Source organism: Strigops habroptila, chromosome 2, assembly GCF_004027225.2.
Source record: "Strigops habroptila isolate Jane chromosome 2, bStrHab1.2.pri, whole genome shotgun sequence".
NCBI classification, from domain to species: Eukaryota; Metazoa; Chordata; class Aves; order Psittaciformes; family Psittacidae; genus Strigops; species Strigops habroptila.
This window is the reverse complement of record NC_044278.2, coordinates 114324407-114341310: the sequence shown is the minus strand read 5'-3', so window position 1 is coordinate 114341310 and position 16904 is coordinate 114324407. Positions and strand designations below refer to the sequence as shown.

At 40.9% G+C, this 16904-nt stretch overlaps 1 protein-coding gene across 1 annotated transcript in view; it reads right to left on the bottom strand.

The window, feature by feature from the left end:
• Positions 1-2867: 2867 nt before the first annotated feature.
• Positions 2868-16904, bottom strand: part of NOX4 (NADPH oxidase 4) — a 102139-nt gene continuing 88102 nt past the window's right edge. The window contains exons 14-18 of the mRNA XM_030477485.1: positions 14899-15018; positions 11343-11451; positions 10703-10771; positions 8633-8733; positions 2868-3584 (exon numbers count right to left, since the gene is read on the bottom strand). Coding sequence (XP_030333345.1) covers positions 3464-3584; positions 8633-8733; positions 10703-10771; positions 11343-11451; positions 14899-15018 — 520 coding nt within the window. The 3' untranslated portion in view covers positions 2868-3463. The remainder of the gene's footprint in view (positions 3585-8632; positions 8734-10702; positions 10772-11342; positions 11452-14898; positions 15019-16904) is intronic.

The following is a 16904-nucleotide window of genomic DNA, read 5'->3' as shown; positions in this document are numbered from 1 at the left end:
CCTTTAGATTTCAGAAGTGAAGGTCACTGCTGTACGAGGGCTGGATTCCCATGGCACGGAAAGGGCTTGGTTTCCACCATGGTTTAAAGAAAAAAGTCCTGAAACATTTATGATGAATAAAATACAAAGTTCCCCATTGAGCAAACACTCAGAGGACTGCAGTTTTGTGGCAGACTGAGTGAGAAGTGGCAGAACATAGTGAGATCCTTCCCCTGCCAGCAGGACACTTACGACAGACTCACTTGCAGGACTCGGTGTAAAGCATAAAGAGATGTTCAATTATGTAAATCCAGTTGATCTGTAAATGTGGAATTAAGTGCTGCCAGCCTTCACTTACTTGTCTGGCACTGAGTTATATTTTCACGAACACTTGGCTTACAGATGAAAAAGCTATGGAGTTTAAAAGAGGGCTCAGCTCAGTTTTGCAAGCTGAAGGCATGCTCAGAAGCAGCAAGGACAATGCAGCCTGTAGAAAGACCATGTTTATTGTAACAGCTGCTCCTCCTGAAGCCAAGTCACAGCCACTAACCTGGCTCAAGGAAAAGATAAAAAGCAGCTGAAGGTTTTAGCCTTCCCCAAACTCACCCTCACCTGATCTAGCAATCACTCGCATCAGCAGTAGAAAGGTTTGCACAAAATAAAACACAAATATAGTTGCACATCAATTAGATCTTTTCACTGTGGGTGCACTAAAGTGATCCCAAAATGTTAATTAAGCCTCACAACACTCCAGAAAGGTTGACAGTCCGAAGCCTGTTTCACATGTGGGTCAGGGCTGAGGCCAGTACCGGACAAAGGCAGAAAGAAGAGACCTTCCCTCTGCTTATATCTTGCTCTGACAGCACTGCCTACTGTAACAACAGGCATTTAACATGCCTACACACAGCGTCAGCTCCTGCTACAATGCAGAACAAGAGCACAGTACTGGTATTACTATTTTAATTATAAAGTGCTACCTATACAGCAGCTGAGCCAGGAAAAACGATCTGTTTTAGCACAGAGCTAACTACAAAACTAGCTGCTCATTATATGGTAATGGAACCGATATCTAGGAGATGTGAAACCACAAACAGCATCATGATTAGATGACTCTAAACTGTATTTAAAAAACATTAGATACCAGATCCTAAACCAAGAGGTTTCCTAAAACAAGAGGATCATTATCTGGTTGTGGTTAATAGATGCAGTCATGATTTCAATCACGCCTTAAGCTAACTGCCAGCAAACAAAAAAGCCTGTAATATCAGCAATATCCAACATCTATGCATTTTGCCATCAGTGTTATGTTTATTACAAAACCCATGCAGGAAGTATTAGAAATAAATCTTCATGATTAAAAAGGATCTAATCCTTTGCTGCATACCTCCAGCTTTACAGTGATGGATGAACAAGATCCAATGGGAAAATTATGATCCTTCCAGCCTCAAAAAAACATTTAAAACCAGTAGCTGCAATGTAGGCTCCCATCTCACACTGCATTTCTGATTTGGCTTCTCTCCTCTAGGCTACTTTGAGAATTCTCATCAGTAGAAATAGGTCCATCTCTGGCTCTCTCCTTCCCCCCTGAATCTCAAATAGGGAAAAGCCAGAGCTAAAAACTTCAGTGCAAAGTCCAGACACTGAGGAACACATCCCCAGTGTGGTTTCACTGCTGCACCTCCACTGCGGGCAACTCCTGAGCGGAGCTGCCAAGGCAAAGACCAAACTCATTTTCACTACTTACACATACAACACGCCTATACACCACCTACTAGAAAAATGCTTCCCTCTGAACACTGATGCTGACACTTGCAGATCCCTGTACAGGGCTTGTGCTGTGAGCTGAAAATTAGTGTCTTTCCTACTAATATAAAAAAAGGTCTTTATTGGAAAGATGTAAACCGAATCAAATGCACTGTGCTAAATACAGGTGAACCACAGGCACGAGAGATGCTGAGCCATCTTATGTCTGTGTATACTGCAAGCACTACCAAGTACTGCTCCCAAGCTTCTCCTAGACATTAAGGGTCAGGTTTTCTGCATGTGTAAAGTGATGTTGTTGTATTAAGGTGCACTAGAATGATGCCTATTTATGCCAGCTTTAGTGTCTGACCCCTGCTTAAATGCCCTCTTCTCAACAAAATAAGGAAAAGGGGGTAAAGAAGAAATAAAGGAAATTGGGTCAGCTATTGGACAGAGGAAAAAGAAGTTGCTCCTCAGAACCAAAAGCTGTAAAGTGCCTGTTTCAACCTCTAGCCCTTCCATGGCAACTATCAGCAGAGTGGAAAACAGCATGGGGAGGAGATGGGAAGGAGAGCTTAAATTTGGATGTTTCAGATCCTCCCCTTTGGAACATACTGAAACCTTACTGCATCTCCTGCAAGATTTCTATCTATCTCCCTCAGAGGGCTTCATTCTTACTCTGCTGTAGACGTGGCCTGATCCCGTTTGCAGTGACATTAGCGCAAACAAGTGTGACTCCAGGGGAGGTACCCAAAGGATGAGTCAATTGAACATTCTCTGGGACCTCTAAAATTGGATTTCAACCTGCTTTGTTGTAAGATAATCAGTAAGAGCATCTGAATGCTTGAAATATTTGACATTCAGGGCATGTGAGAGCAGAAAGAGCGCAACTTCCATGCTGAGTGCCTGGTATAATAAAACATCATATCCTGTCTGCTCCTGTTAATCTCTTTTCTTGCTCCATCCTTCTGGCTGCATAAATCACACCTATTTTGCAAACTCACTGAATGCTGAATCGATGCAAGACACAGAGCTCTCCATGTACAGCTGTTTGCTTGCCAAAAGGCTGTGACTTACATCACGGTGAAGTCTGCCCACAGGTGCCACACACTTGTGCTCACTTTTGCATAGGTTAACGTACATCATTTCCCATACTCCACCCTTTCTTCAATTCAGGGTCAGAGCATTCACATACACTATAGCAACAGACTAGGATAGTAACACTCTATATTTTAAATACAGAATCCCTATTCTGCAATGTATAAAATCTTTAATATGGAGTGTTTCCACCCCAAAGCCATGAGATTTGTATACCAACAAAAGCAATAGTCTTTGTAATACACTATTTTGTTATTTGGATTAACCTGGGGTTTGGTTTACTGATCCAGCTTCAGAGGACTGAAGTGGAAGAAGTTCAAACATTCCACAGATTCTTCTTCCACCAGCTTTTAAAACAGTTGTGTCTCTCCCAGCTTCTGTAGTTTTTAATTAACAGAAACAACTCCAAAGAATCACCACAAATATTGTGTAAGCACATTTGGGTTTGAGCATAAGCACTTACTATTTGCTGGTATACTGCTGCATCCATCATTTTCTAAAGTCTTAAATAATCATAAATAAGAAAATCTGTGCTATTCTTTGGTACATTTCTGTCTGTTTAAACCACAGCTGAACTTTTAAGTTGTACAAACAAAAAATAGCACTTTCATCTTCTAGAGAGTCTTGCTAGTCCAACAGGCTTTCAGCTGAAGGATTCCTTATTATACTCAAACCTTGTCCCATACGAGTTGCTGCTGTTGCTCAGTTTATGAAGTATCTTAGAGATTTTGTTTGGTCCACAACAGAAAACTCCAATGGTCTTCCTGAAAAAAAAACAAAACAAAGAACAAAGTTATGACATTGCAAACAAACAGTAACTTCTAATCATAAACAGAATTGGATTCTGGCTTCACTGTATTAAGCCAACTATGCACAGATTTTAAAGTGAAAACAGCTCACTAGACCATGTAGTTAGTGCTGCTGAAGCCACCAGATCTCTCCCAAGTATCCCCACAAAAAGCCTTACTATATATTTGACTACAACAACTCTTCGGAAAAAAGTGCTTTATCTTAGTCTCAACCAAGTTATAACACCAAGTTATGAAAAATTACTACTTCACACTCTATTTTTTAGCATGATTAATCACTTTTTTGCTTAAAAAATGTGTCTCACTGTAATGACTTCTTCTTCAGTGTAAGTCATGATTTACACCAGCAGAAGATCTAGTCACTAATGGTGATTCGTTATACCAATTAAAACAGAGCACTACTAACCCATGATTATTTCTGGCAGCAGCAGAATAATTTTACTGCTTCAGTTTCACATTAGCACGCAATCTTTCCTTCAACAGCTAGATCAGAAAGCCTTAAAGCCAAACACAGAATATGATCCTTGTTCATCATCCACAGCTATCAGCCCAGGTTCATTAGTTAACCTGACTTTTTCATACCACTCCACCAACAACAGCTCTTTGCTCTCTGGTCACCTTAATCACCGGCTGTAAGTCAGACTTACAGTCATACAGCATCTGAGGGCTCTGAACAGTAGCCAGCATCAGAACAGGGCACATCCACATCAGTGGGACTGAGCCATTAATGATATTCATCATCTCTCTTCTTTTGGAAGATGAGGAGAAGGGAAAGGAAGAAGCAGGGAAAGAGGATGTGGTGCTGTCTCTTCTACATCATGAAAAAAATAATGAAATTCTTCATTTTCCTGTTGAAATTGTGCCACTACAGAGAAAGATCTTAAAGATTTACTGGGATGGAGGGTGAGCACGCAAGAGGGAACATAGCTCTAGTTATTGTGATCTACAGCACTCACTAAGAAGCTGGAGACTTGAGTTCTGGTCCTTGTTTCCAGGACTCTTTCAGTATTTTATCTAGTAGCTACTTAATATAAAATATTTTAGCACATGCAGGATAATCAAATGCACAGTTTAAAGCTGCCTGTGTCCGTGTTTGGTGAGAGAAGGGAACTAACACATATAGGAGGAAATCTTTGACGCATACTGTTGTGTGTACGTGCCTGATGTTAGGCAGCAGCTCTAATAGCATGGCAATCCACGCTGTATCAGTGCACAGCAACACTGGCTTGGTACAACTGAGGACTCAAACATCAAACAGCATCACGAAGTTACGCAGGTAACTTCAGTGGTGCCCTTGCGCAGACTTTCACTGCCTTCTATCACATCATCTCCCATATCAACCCATGGTAAATATTCACCACTTGTACTTTTCTCACCCTAATGTATATCTATCAAACTCTCCTGTCCTGGCAGTACTCCTCTTAAAGGTAAGGGGTGTTGTGTGGCTGTATTTGTAGAAATAATGAGAGCACTATTGCTCGTTGCTCTCAAATAAGATTCCTCAGCACTTGCAGACTCTGAACATCCTCTAATCTGTGCACAGTGGAGAGAAAGGATGCATGAGCTACCAGCAAGAATCTGTCTTCTACTGTGTATTCAACTGAGAGAATCAATGTTGTTGGGTTTTTTTTCATTAGTTTGGTTAGTACAGACAACTAATAAAACCAAAAGAGTTTGCCTCTCTCCTTTTCATTAGATATATGTAGCCCCTAACACACAGACATGTCTGAGCAGCACATACTACTACTGTGTTCCCATCCCAGCAACATCCTTCCAAGGTCCATAGACTTTTTGGCTAGTAAACAGAATCACAGAAAGCTTAAATGATTTGCCTAAGGTCACACAAGAGACCTGTGGCTAAGAAGGTTTCCTGAAACTCAGCTGAGCCACTGCCTGATGATGAGCCAGAGGCTCTCAACTTCATTCATGGGACACCCACCATCAGCATCTCTTCTGGACATATCATAGAATCACAGACTGGTTTGTGTTGGAAGGGACCTTAAAGATCAATTAGTTCCAACTCCCCTGCCACGGAGAGGGATACCTTCCACTAGACCAGGTTCCTCAAAGCCCCGTCCAACCTGGCCTTGAACACTTACAGGATGTGGCATCCATGTACCACAACCCTTCATGCACCACTTGCCTCCCACAGTTCACTCCCCATGTCCTCTCCCACCTATGCCCCATACTTCCTTGCTTGCAGACACCTTCCTTCTTCCCTGCCTTGCTTGGCTCCTGCCCTGTGGCTGTGACAGAAACAGGCAGCAGCTGAAAGCAACTACTACATGGAGCAGCACACTACTACCCTAAGCTGACAGGCTTTAATTGTGTTTGGGTCAATGGCTCACTTTGTTGCTCAGATGAAAACAGGCAGCTAGGGAGTCTTATGTCTGAAAATCTATATAAATAACATCAACATGTTTACAATTAGGGAAAGTATGTTATAGGACATTCTTTGTTATAAACATTAATATAGGGGTTTACTCATTCAGAGCACTAAGGAAATAGTGTTCTCGGTGTTCCTATGGGATGAGTAGGTCAGCACTTATTCTTACATCTATTTTATGATCAGTAGGAGGTGAGGCAGAGGTGAAATACTTTGCTACCCAGAGAATAAGAGTCAGAACTTGAGATATTCCAGTTTCAAACCCACATTTATTCTTAGAGAGAGCTTTCTCCTTTAAAGTGCATGAGAAATGTACTGTGGTACTCCATGCCTTTCCTACAGATATATGTGTCTTTTTCTAGGTCAGTCTCCATCTGGAAAAAAAAGCACACATCCATTTGACCAATTCAAAACTGAGAAAGCGTGGCAGCCAAAGCACGGTGTAAGCTTTTCAGCCAGGACATGGCTGAATAAGAACAAGGCTGCTGCTTCATCCCCAAGAGAAAGCACAAAACCTGAGACCAGTAATTTATTATATAAACTGTCCCAGTGCCCACCGCTGGGACTGCGGGTGTCATATAAAATATCAACAGTAGATGGCATGCCTCTGCTCCTCTTAGTCCAGAGGAAAGACTCGGGAACCTGATGCTGGGTTGTCCCATGTCATGCTCTGAAGGTCTGGCAAAGCTCAGACGCTTACAAATGCACTTTGCTTACTTGGGACCCAAACAGCAACAAGAGCAACAATTCACAAACCACAAACCAATGAGACGGCTAAACCGATGAGAGGTTTGACAGCTGCGTGTTTGTTTATGCTCAGCTTTCACTAAAATCACAAGATAAAAAGTGGAAAATATCTTGGCTGCCCATAAACAAGCCCAAGGGGATGACTGCAAATACATGTGAAAGCCCGAACAGTGGCACCAGATGTTTGAAACAACTGGGAGACCAGGAAATTGAACTATAGGGAAAAACTGAAATTCCCGACTCCTTCGGAGAAATAGGGGGAATATTTACCTACAACAGGTAAGTTTCTGTGGGATGGACAAGTTAGGGGTTCCGTTGCTGTCTATCATGTTACATGTAACTACGTCTATAGATACAGACCTGTATCTACAAACCCTGATACAGCAAAGGGTGAGGAAGCCTACATCTGAGCAAGCTGCAGGATAATCAAGAGTCAGAACATTATGTAGGTACTAAAAGACACTTTGCTTGCAAATGGTGGCTCAATTTTAAAGACCTGATATGAAAATGCAGAGAAAAGGGTACCTGAAGTCTAATTAGGAGTAATATGATGGAAAGCACAAAAGAAAAAACATCTATGATACCACTAATAGCTTCATCTATATTATGTGCACTTACAGCCTTGCACAGAAGTGGCAGAAACCTCATCATTTTCATCTTTTAAAACTGCATTCACACAGTTAAACAAAAAAGATATTAGAATGGAGCATAAAAGGTCAACAGTCCTCTATGAAGAGGACTAAGCCAGCCAGTCAGCTTGCTTCTGTGGCCTATATTTCCCTTTCTTTCCCATCATTCTTTACTACAAAACCCTTCTCTAAGTGATATTTGTTTCCACAGTGTGAGAATATTACTAGGGATGTCCCTCTGTAGCAGCTTTTGGGGCATCCTGTGAAGGATGCATCCTCTAGGACCTGAATCCAAGATACATCCATAGTCTCAGCAGCTTATACTGTCAACTATGATACATACTAGCACTCAGTATTTCTCAAGAGCCAGGGCTCAGTGTCCCCATGTCATGTCCAGCCTCAGAAGACAAGAGTCAATGGGCAGATGTTCACTTTGGAAGTGCAGCAGAGGACAAAAAGTTCTTGAGGGAAAATTCTGAGGATGAGAGCACCTCTCAATCTGGTGCACCTGGATTGCTACCAGCAGATACTGAAGGTAGTTTGCTCCCACCCCACTGACTTTGCCAGAAGCAGATTAGGAAAGATTCACACAAACCCTTCTATCAGATCAGCTTTTAAGGCAGAAAGCTGCCAGCAGACAGGTAAAATACTCAACTACCAAAGCTGGATGTGGACAAAGACATTCCGCAGTCTAACTGCAGATCTTTGGTTTACAACTGTCTTGTTTCAGACCGCAATATGTTTGCCTAGCACAGTAAAAAGGCACTGCCAGGTCTTAACAAAGAGTAAAAAAGTGCCTGGAATGTCCAAAGACATATCCTCTGAATAAAAAAAAAAACCAGGACAAATTCTTTCTTGTGCATTTTGTTTGTAAAACAGCACTATAGATCATGAAAATTGTAGGAGAAATCAATTGTTTTAAAAGTCGCAATTTTATCTATAAAAGCAGCACATGTTGCAAGGAAGATATTGCCATGGACAAAAACGTATCTCCATGCAGTGAGATGGAAATCTATTACTTTTATTTTCTGGACCACTGAACAACCTAGCTGCACGGAAAGATGAACTGTTCTGAGTGTAAAAACCACAAAAGTTTCAGTATCTCTCACAGCCAAATAGTAGCTAATTTCAATATCAACAGTTTAAACATTACACTCTAAGATAAAACCCTAAAATACTTTCATGCAAGCATAGAAAGAGATCACCAAACTGTGGCATCCTTCAAGCAGGCTGGTACTTACCGTCTGTTACACTTTGCTATTTCATCGAAAAGGAGTTTCCACCTGGGTCGTCCGATCAAAAGCCTTGAGTTTAAAGCTTGGTATTTTTCGCCAATTATTTTCTGCAAGAAACAGAAAAAAATTTCATTCTGCCTGATTTGCAAATTGCCTCATATCACCCAGGGCTCCCATTTCTGACATTGGCTGACTTACCATATCGCTGAGGTGTAAAACCTGAGCACAAGTATCAGACAGTTGTGATTAAAACTGCCGCCATTTCACACATGAATATCTCTGCTCACTGCCTTCTCAATGGCTCTTGCTGGTGTTCGTTATACATTGTTCTTCATGCAGCTGCTCATTAATCTCCCCATTACTTTTAAACCAATTTATTTAAGCCATAAAACAATAACCACACTCCTATTATTCATTCCCTCATTGGCTTTTAATGCTAAGCTGGAAGAAACACTGCTGATGCAAAATTCATATTTCTGTCTGAAGTCTTTTTTTCAAACTTTGTACAAGTAACTATTAAGATGACTATGTCTGAAAAAGTAACAAGGGAAATCTTACATTTCTCCCTAAGAGTAGTTTGCCAGCTGTTTGGAGCTGCTGTAATAGCAGAAAGCAGCCAAAAACTGCTCCCTGGATGGAAGGGCGCTGCCCTTCCTTGGTTTTCTGTCCTAATGCGATAGAAAGGCAAAGAAAATTCACATCTTCTCTAGGCCTCACACTCACTCCATTGCTGAACAACCTGAAACAGTGCTCATACCAATGCAAACAGTGTCTTGGCTAACTCATGCTCCATTCACCTTTTATATTCAGGAGGCATTTGATGAAGGATGGGCTTGGCTCCCTGCTGTCACACAGTCATGCTGCTTCTGAGCAAAGGGAGCATGAAGTGAAACTGCTCTAATTCTGGTAGCAGTCAGCACTTTGGGCTAACATCAGTGAACACATTGCTGTATAGCAATGGAGAGTTGAATTTAACTCCCGCCTGAGAAATCATGAGCAGCGTTATGGTTCATGCCAGTTTTGTTCAATAGCCACAAAAGAAAAGTGACTTTAGACTGAAAACAAAGTTGACTTCAATAAATTCAATAGCTGCTTGATGCACAATATTAGAAAACGTGCTTTGAATTGTCTATTATTACAATTTTTCTGTGTCATCACAATGCAGTCCTGCATTGAACATAACAGATTCATGAACCAGGTATCTTCAAGCACCCCATTTCAATTGACATATGTCATCCAGGCATTAAATTTGTGGGGCACTGTTCATAACTGCTGTAGCTAACACATCATTTAGACTTTGATTCCTACCAAATAGTGTTTGATAGTGTTCCTACCACAGCTGTGAATGCTATGCTATCTCCACCTGATACCAGGCAGATCAAAATCCTTTGGGCATGGTTTCTTACTGCATTTCATGTTTTGTAGTTATTGTTAGGTTTGGTTCTGGGCTGACTGCAGTCAATAGAAAGCTTTCAGACACAGCAGGGTGAAGAATCAGGCTCATGTGCTAAATAATGTAAAATGAAGATCATAAGCATAAATAGCTCCAGCAGATGCTCTGGGATTGGTAATACAGGACTATTGACAGTTCAGTACAATTTCAAGTCTCATACATGAAGATATTTGTAACTTTTGTCTATGTTTGTGGCAAAGAAATACAAAGCTTTTAAAAATAGCTAGTTTCTCTCAAAATATTTATTTGAAAGGAAAATTTGAGCTTGTAAGATCCAAGAACTATTGTGTTTTGATTCTTAGCCCAGAAATGATGTAGATTTCCCATCAAACACAGCCAACTGTCTGGTCCGTGACCTGGCCTGAAAGGACCTCTTTTCTAGAAATGGAAGATATGGATATCTGCCTACACCTAATCAAGTTACAGCTGCTAGACTAGATTCTCTTAACACTGCAGGGACAGACTTGCTCTCTTGCCCTAGTAATGAATCAGTCACTTGGGTTTATGGCCTCATTTCCTGTTTTTACCATCTGCAGTAATTCCCTTTTGCCTCTGACTGACAGTTTGCATTGTCTGCTACCCCAAGTTCTAGTTCTGTTTACAAACAGCATTTAGCCACATACCTGTATTCCATCTGTTTGACTGAGGTACAGCTGGATATTTATATAGTCTGGTCGATTCTCCTGCCAAAGCTGGGAGGATGATAAAAACAGCGAGTAAAATAATATCCCTTCTCTTAATGTAAACATAAAGTCACTTGTGCCCACTGTGCTGAGGAACATGGGTTTCAGCATCAATGAAGCAAGCTTTTTAATGAAGAAGTTATGCTTGCATGGCAGCCCTTTTTGACCTCCAGAATGTTGCACATCATGCTGTATACAAAATACTATCTTAGGAAGCTACACTGCTCTTAAATTGTAAGTCTCCCTCCTTTCTCAATCTGTCTACCAGCCAAAATGCTAAAGACCACTCAAACTCCCCAGCCTGTTCTTTCTTCTTCCATTTCATAAATTTCACAGGTAACTGTCCAGACCACTGGTACATGGCAGTGCTGTGCAATGAAATATGGGTGACAGATAATTGGTGTGTGCAGCTCCAAAAATAAATGGAGCCTGAGTGAGGTATCCCAAGCAGAAGTACTGATGGAGCTCGCTTGTTTTGCGCAAGGATGTCTTCCCCTATAGCGTGCCAGTTGCATGGTGTGGACATACCTAGCATTTATTAAGTTGTCAGTATCCCTACAAGCAGTATCCTCCCCATTACCTTGTTATGCAACATACACAGCAGATCTGCAAACCAGCGGAAAGACTCAATGTCCCTGCACACCCAAATGAAGTAGAGTCTTCTGAGCTTGTAGCATTTCCAGCGGTCACTTGAAAATAAAATGTTTGGGCAATTAAAAATTGTTATTTTAAAAGGAAACGCTAATTAAGATGTTTTATATTCATTACTGGAAACATAAATTTCCATTAGATGCTAGCTGCTAAATTGTTCTTCATCCTACGATACATCTGACACTGAAATGACCAAAGGATGATCCTGAGAATATTAAATCTCTAGCACAGGGCTAACACCCTTCACAGATACTGTTTCTGCATTAGGAAGTTGTCAGCTATACAGATGATACAGGCAGCAAATATGGATTCATGCATCATCATCAAACTTCTATTTCAAAGCAAAGCAGACATTCTAAGTTCAAGTGTATTATGTCAATCCTTTATTAGGTTTACAAGGCGACCCATAAGAGGAAAATATTGACAAATGCAGTAATGTCAGGACTTAATTCTGCCTTTATATTTGAAAGGCTCTGGCTGATTATAATTAATACTGTAGTGAAATCACAATGACCAAATTAAATCAGAGCTCCATTATGTTAGGGAACTGTGTGATGTATTACAGTCCTCAGAAAATGCTGGTGCGTAAATTGCAGCCATAGGCAGATTCTGGCATTGCATTTGGAAAAACAGACTCTCATGTCGGATTTCTAACTCAAATAAAACATAAATATAGTGCAAGGGTAGGATTGAAATGAACAGAGAAAGAAAATATAAGTGAAAAAAAAAATCCTGATGATTGATGAGTTCAAACAAAGCACAAATATCCAGGCAGTATCTTCTTAGTTGCCTAATGCTGTTTTCTGTTGTTCCGATCACTAAAATGGTGCACAGATGGTTTCCTCCTTTTCCTCCTAAAATAGTTTTCAGATAGATAAGGCCATAGCCTTTCAACTTCAAATGCTAGTCCCAGGAGCCAACCCCAGTTGAAAAGTTCCGTGATATATCTCATCATACCCACTGCATATTATTTCAAACTCTAGCGTTGCCAGCATATCCAGCAAAGGTATAGTATTAATGGATCTATGTAAGTGATGGGTCCAACCACCATCTTACCTCTCCATGCCTCTAATCTCCACTGTAAGCCTGAGGAGCAAGGATGGAGACATTCTGAGCAGCATGGAGAGCCTGAGAACTCACCTTTCATGTCAGCTCCCCACAGAGAGAAAAAGAAGTGCTTTAAGACTGAGGAATAGGGTGTCTTTCAAGCCCTGATTTCATCTTTTTTATTTGTAAACTGTTGACATGCAGAGCAGAATTTCCTCTCTCTTCTTCTGACTGCCTATTCTAAGACAATCACTTAGGAAGGGTCACAATCTGGTCAGATGTGACAAGATAACTATGAGTAGCAGCAAGAAAAATAAGTGCCTTTCAGCATAAAAAAGGATAAAAAAAGAAAAAGAGAAAAATGCGAGGCATTTTGCATTGAAATGCTGTCATTCACTAACAAAACACCACTCTCGGTGACGAAACACTGCAGCTGGAAGAAGAAGCTGGACTGCAAAACTTAAGATTTAAAGTACCACTTCAGACACACACACTTGGGTCTACCTCCAACAGGATATATTATGCAATAAAAGTGCAATCCCCCATTATAAACAAATCCATATGTATATAACACTCCTTGTGTGTTTCTATGTTATTATGGCCATAATAATAGCCATTATTTACAGACACTTCTGCATGAAAGCCACCAGCTTTCCTTAATGCAAGTTGTATTTTCTTAAGAATAGGGCATAGGGTTCAACAGTTAAGTGGAGGGAAGGGCAGGAGCAGGAATTAAACTGTGTACATACAACAGGAACCCAACTGAGCAGGAAACAAATGACTGTGTGGACAGGCTGCTGATGTCCCCTTCAGAGCTGCCTGTCCTTGACACACCAGGGGTGTGTCCTTGACACACTGGTCCCGCTGCTCTGCAGTGCTGGCATCATAATGCAGTTTGCATATTCACACCTGCCAAAATCTGCTTCTAAGCCAGGGCAAAGACAACAGGCAGATCATCCACTAAACCAGTGCTTTCTTGATGTTTAAATACTGAGAAGGGAAGCAGGCTACGACCGTTACTTCTTTCCCAGAATCACATAATGATTCCCCTGCACATTGTACAGTGCAGAAGGGGAAGATTGGCTACAAAGGCAGGTTATGGGATTGGCTGCTTGGAAGCCAATTTATGGCTTTATCCAGATAAATGTACTTTACAAAAGCTTTTGGACACTGACCTTCTAAGGCAATGTCTGTGCAAGTTCCTGCAGCCTCTGATAACACACCGGTAGAGGCAAACATCTCATTACCTGCTGCTGGCCCATCGTTATGCTCTGTGACATTTTTGTTGAAGACTTTTGTCAAGGATAATCCATCACAAGGAAAATGGTCATCTTATCCACCTGGGCCCCAGGCGTTCAGCAAAATGTACCCTCTTTTTCAGAGAATGATCAATACATTCTCAGGAAAAGAAAATGAGGGAACCCGCGATGGTCTTCGGGGACTGCAGCTCTATCAGACATGTGGGGCTGATAATTTTCAGAAGCACTTAGTACTGTCAGGACCAGCCCAGATCAAGGACAGAAGAATGTGCACAGCATCTAAATTCCAGGCTTTAACTTCACTTTGGAGTTAGAGCTGGCCATTGGCATGTTCTTCTTAGAACAAGTGCTTCAGCTGTGCATTGTAACACTCTCACAAAGCCAGCCAGCCTTTCAACATTTCAGGCAAGTTTTGCTGCTTCAGTTGGCTGTTTATACAGTGCCTATGAAACACGGGTGCTTAACCTGTGACTAGAGCTCCTAGCCAATGCTCTAGCAAAAATAAAATTGATAAAAAAATCAATGCAATCATAAAAGCAAGCCTGTTTCACACAGCTTAGGATTTGGTGGGAATCATGTTGCCAGTGTCACAAAAACAAGAGGCAAAAGGCCTCGTCTGAATAGAATGTCAAAGGCTTATGAAAAAGGCATATCTAAAATTTAAACTTTTTAAATGGAGTTAAACATCTGAATGGAATCTGAATCCAAGTTGACCCCTTTCCTTTAAAACCTAAGCTTACACATTTGCAGAAGTCAAACAGACCACGAAGGCTGGCCATAAGTTCCCAGAAGACAGACTGTCACAATTTCCTGACTCTCAAAACCTCACTACCGTAGCCCATAGCCTCATCTAATCTGGGACTAGGGGAACAAGGCTAGCTGAAGGGCTGCGACTGCATTACGGGCTAGTCTGGTGCCAGGATATGAAGGCTAGTGACACTGTTCTAGTTCAGGTGGATTACTGGCACAATTCTTCCACAACTCTTTAGGTTACTTAGCCTGTAAGACGTGATTTATGCTCTTCAAGGGACATCCCAGTCCTCTATCGATCTCCAAGGAATCACTCACTCACTTATGTTATGCTAATTGGAAGTTTTTAAATACTCTGACAGTCTTTTTGACATGCGCTACTATAGTAAATTGAGGGGAAATGTCTTTAAGAGGCTTAAGCTCACTTACAGCAGTGTGTTGAGTATTGACGCAAATGGTGTAACTCCAATACCTCCAGCCACGCAGAGGCTGACCTCATAGTTCAGGGATTCCTCAAAGGGGCTTCCAAAAGGTCCATCCACATACAGTCTGCAGAAAAAAACCAGAAAGAACAGTTTTAGAGAAAGCTGCTAGAGTCAGAGAGAGGAAAGGAAAGTGAGCTGGAGTTAAAAACCTACAAAGCATTTGCTTCTATTTTTTATTAGTCTTGGGATGCAGAACGTGAATATCTTTTTCCTGGAAAGCTTTATGTGGAGAGAAACCAATGTACAGGTGGTATGAAAAACTGTTATATAAAATCTCTTGGCATATTCCATGACTAGAAAAGCTAATTTTTTAATCAAACAAGTGGAGGTGACTAAATTATGACTGCCCTTTGTGTCTAGTATTAAAGGGCAAAGAAAGTGCTGCACTGGAAACAATAACAACTTGGTGGTTCATACGGAGGAAGAACAAGAGTTTGACTACTCCTGCCTACGAGGTACATCTCTTGAACATCAGAAGCAGCTGAGATGGACAAAGGGTTAAAAAAATCTATTTCTCCTGGCTTCTTATAATGCTTTTCAAAGGCATTCAGGGAATAAATAAGAGGTGACACATATCCTTCCTGCAATGTGCAAGAGGAACAAATTAACATCTATTCACTCTTTCATTTCATGTCCAGAACTTTTGACTCATGCCTCTCATTATTTTAACAGGTTTGTCCACCTTTTTTAAAGATCATTTAGGAGACTGAGTCCCATTTCCAACCCATTTCTAGAACAGTACATTTAGTCAAGGTCCATTCTGTGTACAAGTGGTTCACTGGATGATCACAATTTAGGTAACTGGTGAATACAGCAAAGTGTGTTGGGACCAGTGCCCAGCAGCTCAGACTAGATATTTACTCACAGCTAGGCTGATTGAGATCAGCCTCTGACCTGAGAGCATAAGAAAGCTCCAACATGTATTAGTTTTATATACACATATACTGGTACTATTACACAACTACGTCTAATGAAAGGGCATAAGCTTCTCTTTTACCACATCAGACAGAGAATTAAAGGCAGAGATGTCTTTTTTCCCAGACAAAGTCTTCCAACCCTCACTGATTCTTTCCTTCTGAGGGTTGGATCTTCTCCATAATTCCAGATCCCAGTCTGATCTCATTTCATTTAGTTTTGTGGTCTGGCCCTTGGCATCTTACTAGTCAAGACTTCTTGTCTGGGTGTCTTTCGCCAATATGGTCCTTTCTAGGAAATTTCTTCCATACCTCTGCTATCGCTGACCTCCAAATGCTGCATATATTAGTCTCCTTCTTCTACAGTATCTAATAAGTACCTACTTTCTGATGGATCTGGAGGCAAAAAGGCTGATCCTTAACTATGCCCTATCTTGCAAAATCCTTTTGTGGCTCTAGGTGTCCTACCCAGAAAGAAAGGAAGAAGACACTGGGCCAGCCACAGACATCAACAGAAGGTATTGGAAAAGCTGCAGTAGTTGGTTTTAAGTAACCAGAATTCATCCTTGATATTCCTAAGTAAGCAAACCTAAGTATGCTTATTATTATTTCTGTCTTTATATTCTGAAGTTACTACAGTATATTCTTGGAGATTCTCAAAGCTTTTCAACATCAGGTATGTTACTTCCAACATGATGAGAATACTTGGAAAACAAATTCACTCCTTACTTAGGAAAGATTAGTTCTTTTGCACAATGGGGCCAAGAAAAACTTAACTGGACATGTGCATACAATATGAACAGAATGTTAAGTATCTTCTCATTAAATATTTTCTGTTACATGACACTTTATACCCTATTTGCTTAACATGAGTTTATTTTCCAATAATGAAATGATGCCACTGATGAAGTTGCTTGTTTAAGAGATCTTCTGAACACTGCACTGCCATTTAGCTGAGGAAGTAAAGCAGTATCTCTTATTTAAATAAGCAATAGGAGAAATGTAGAGAAGCAGGTCATTACTCTGAAATGAATCT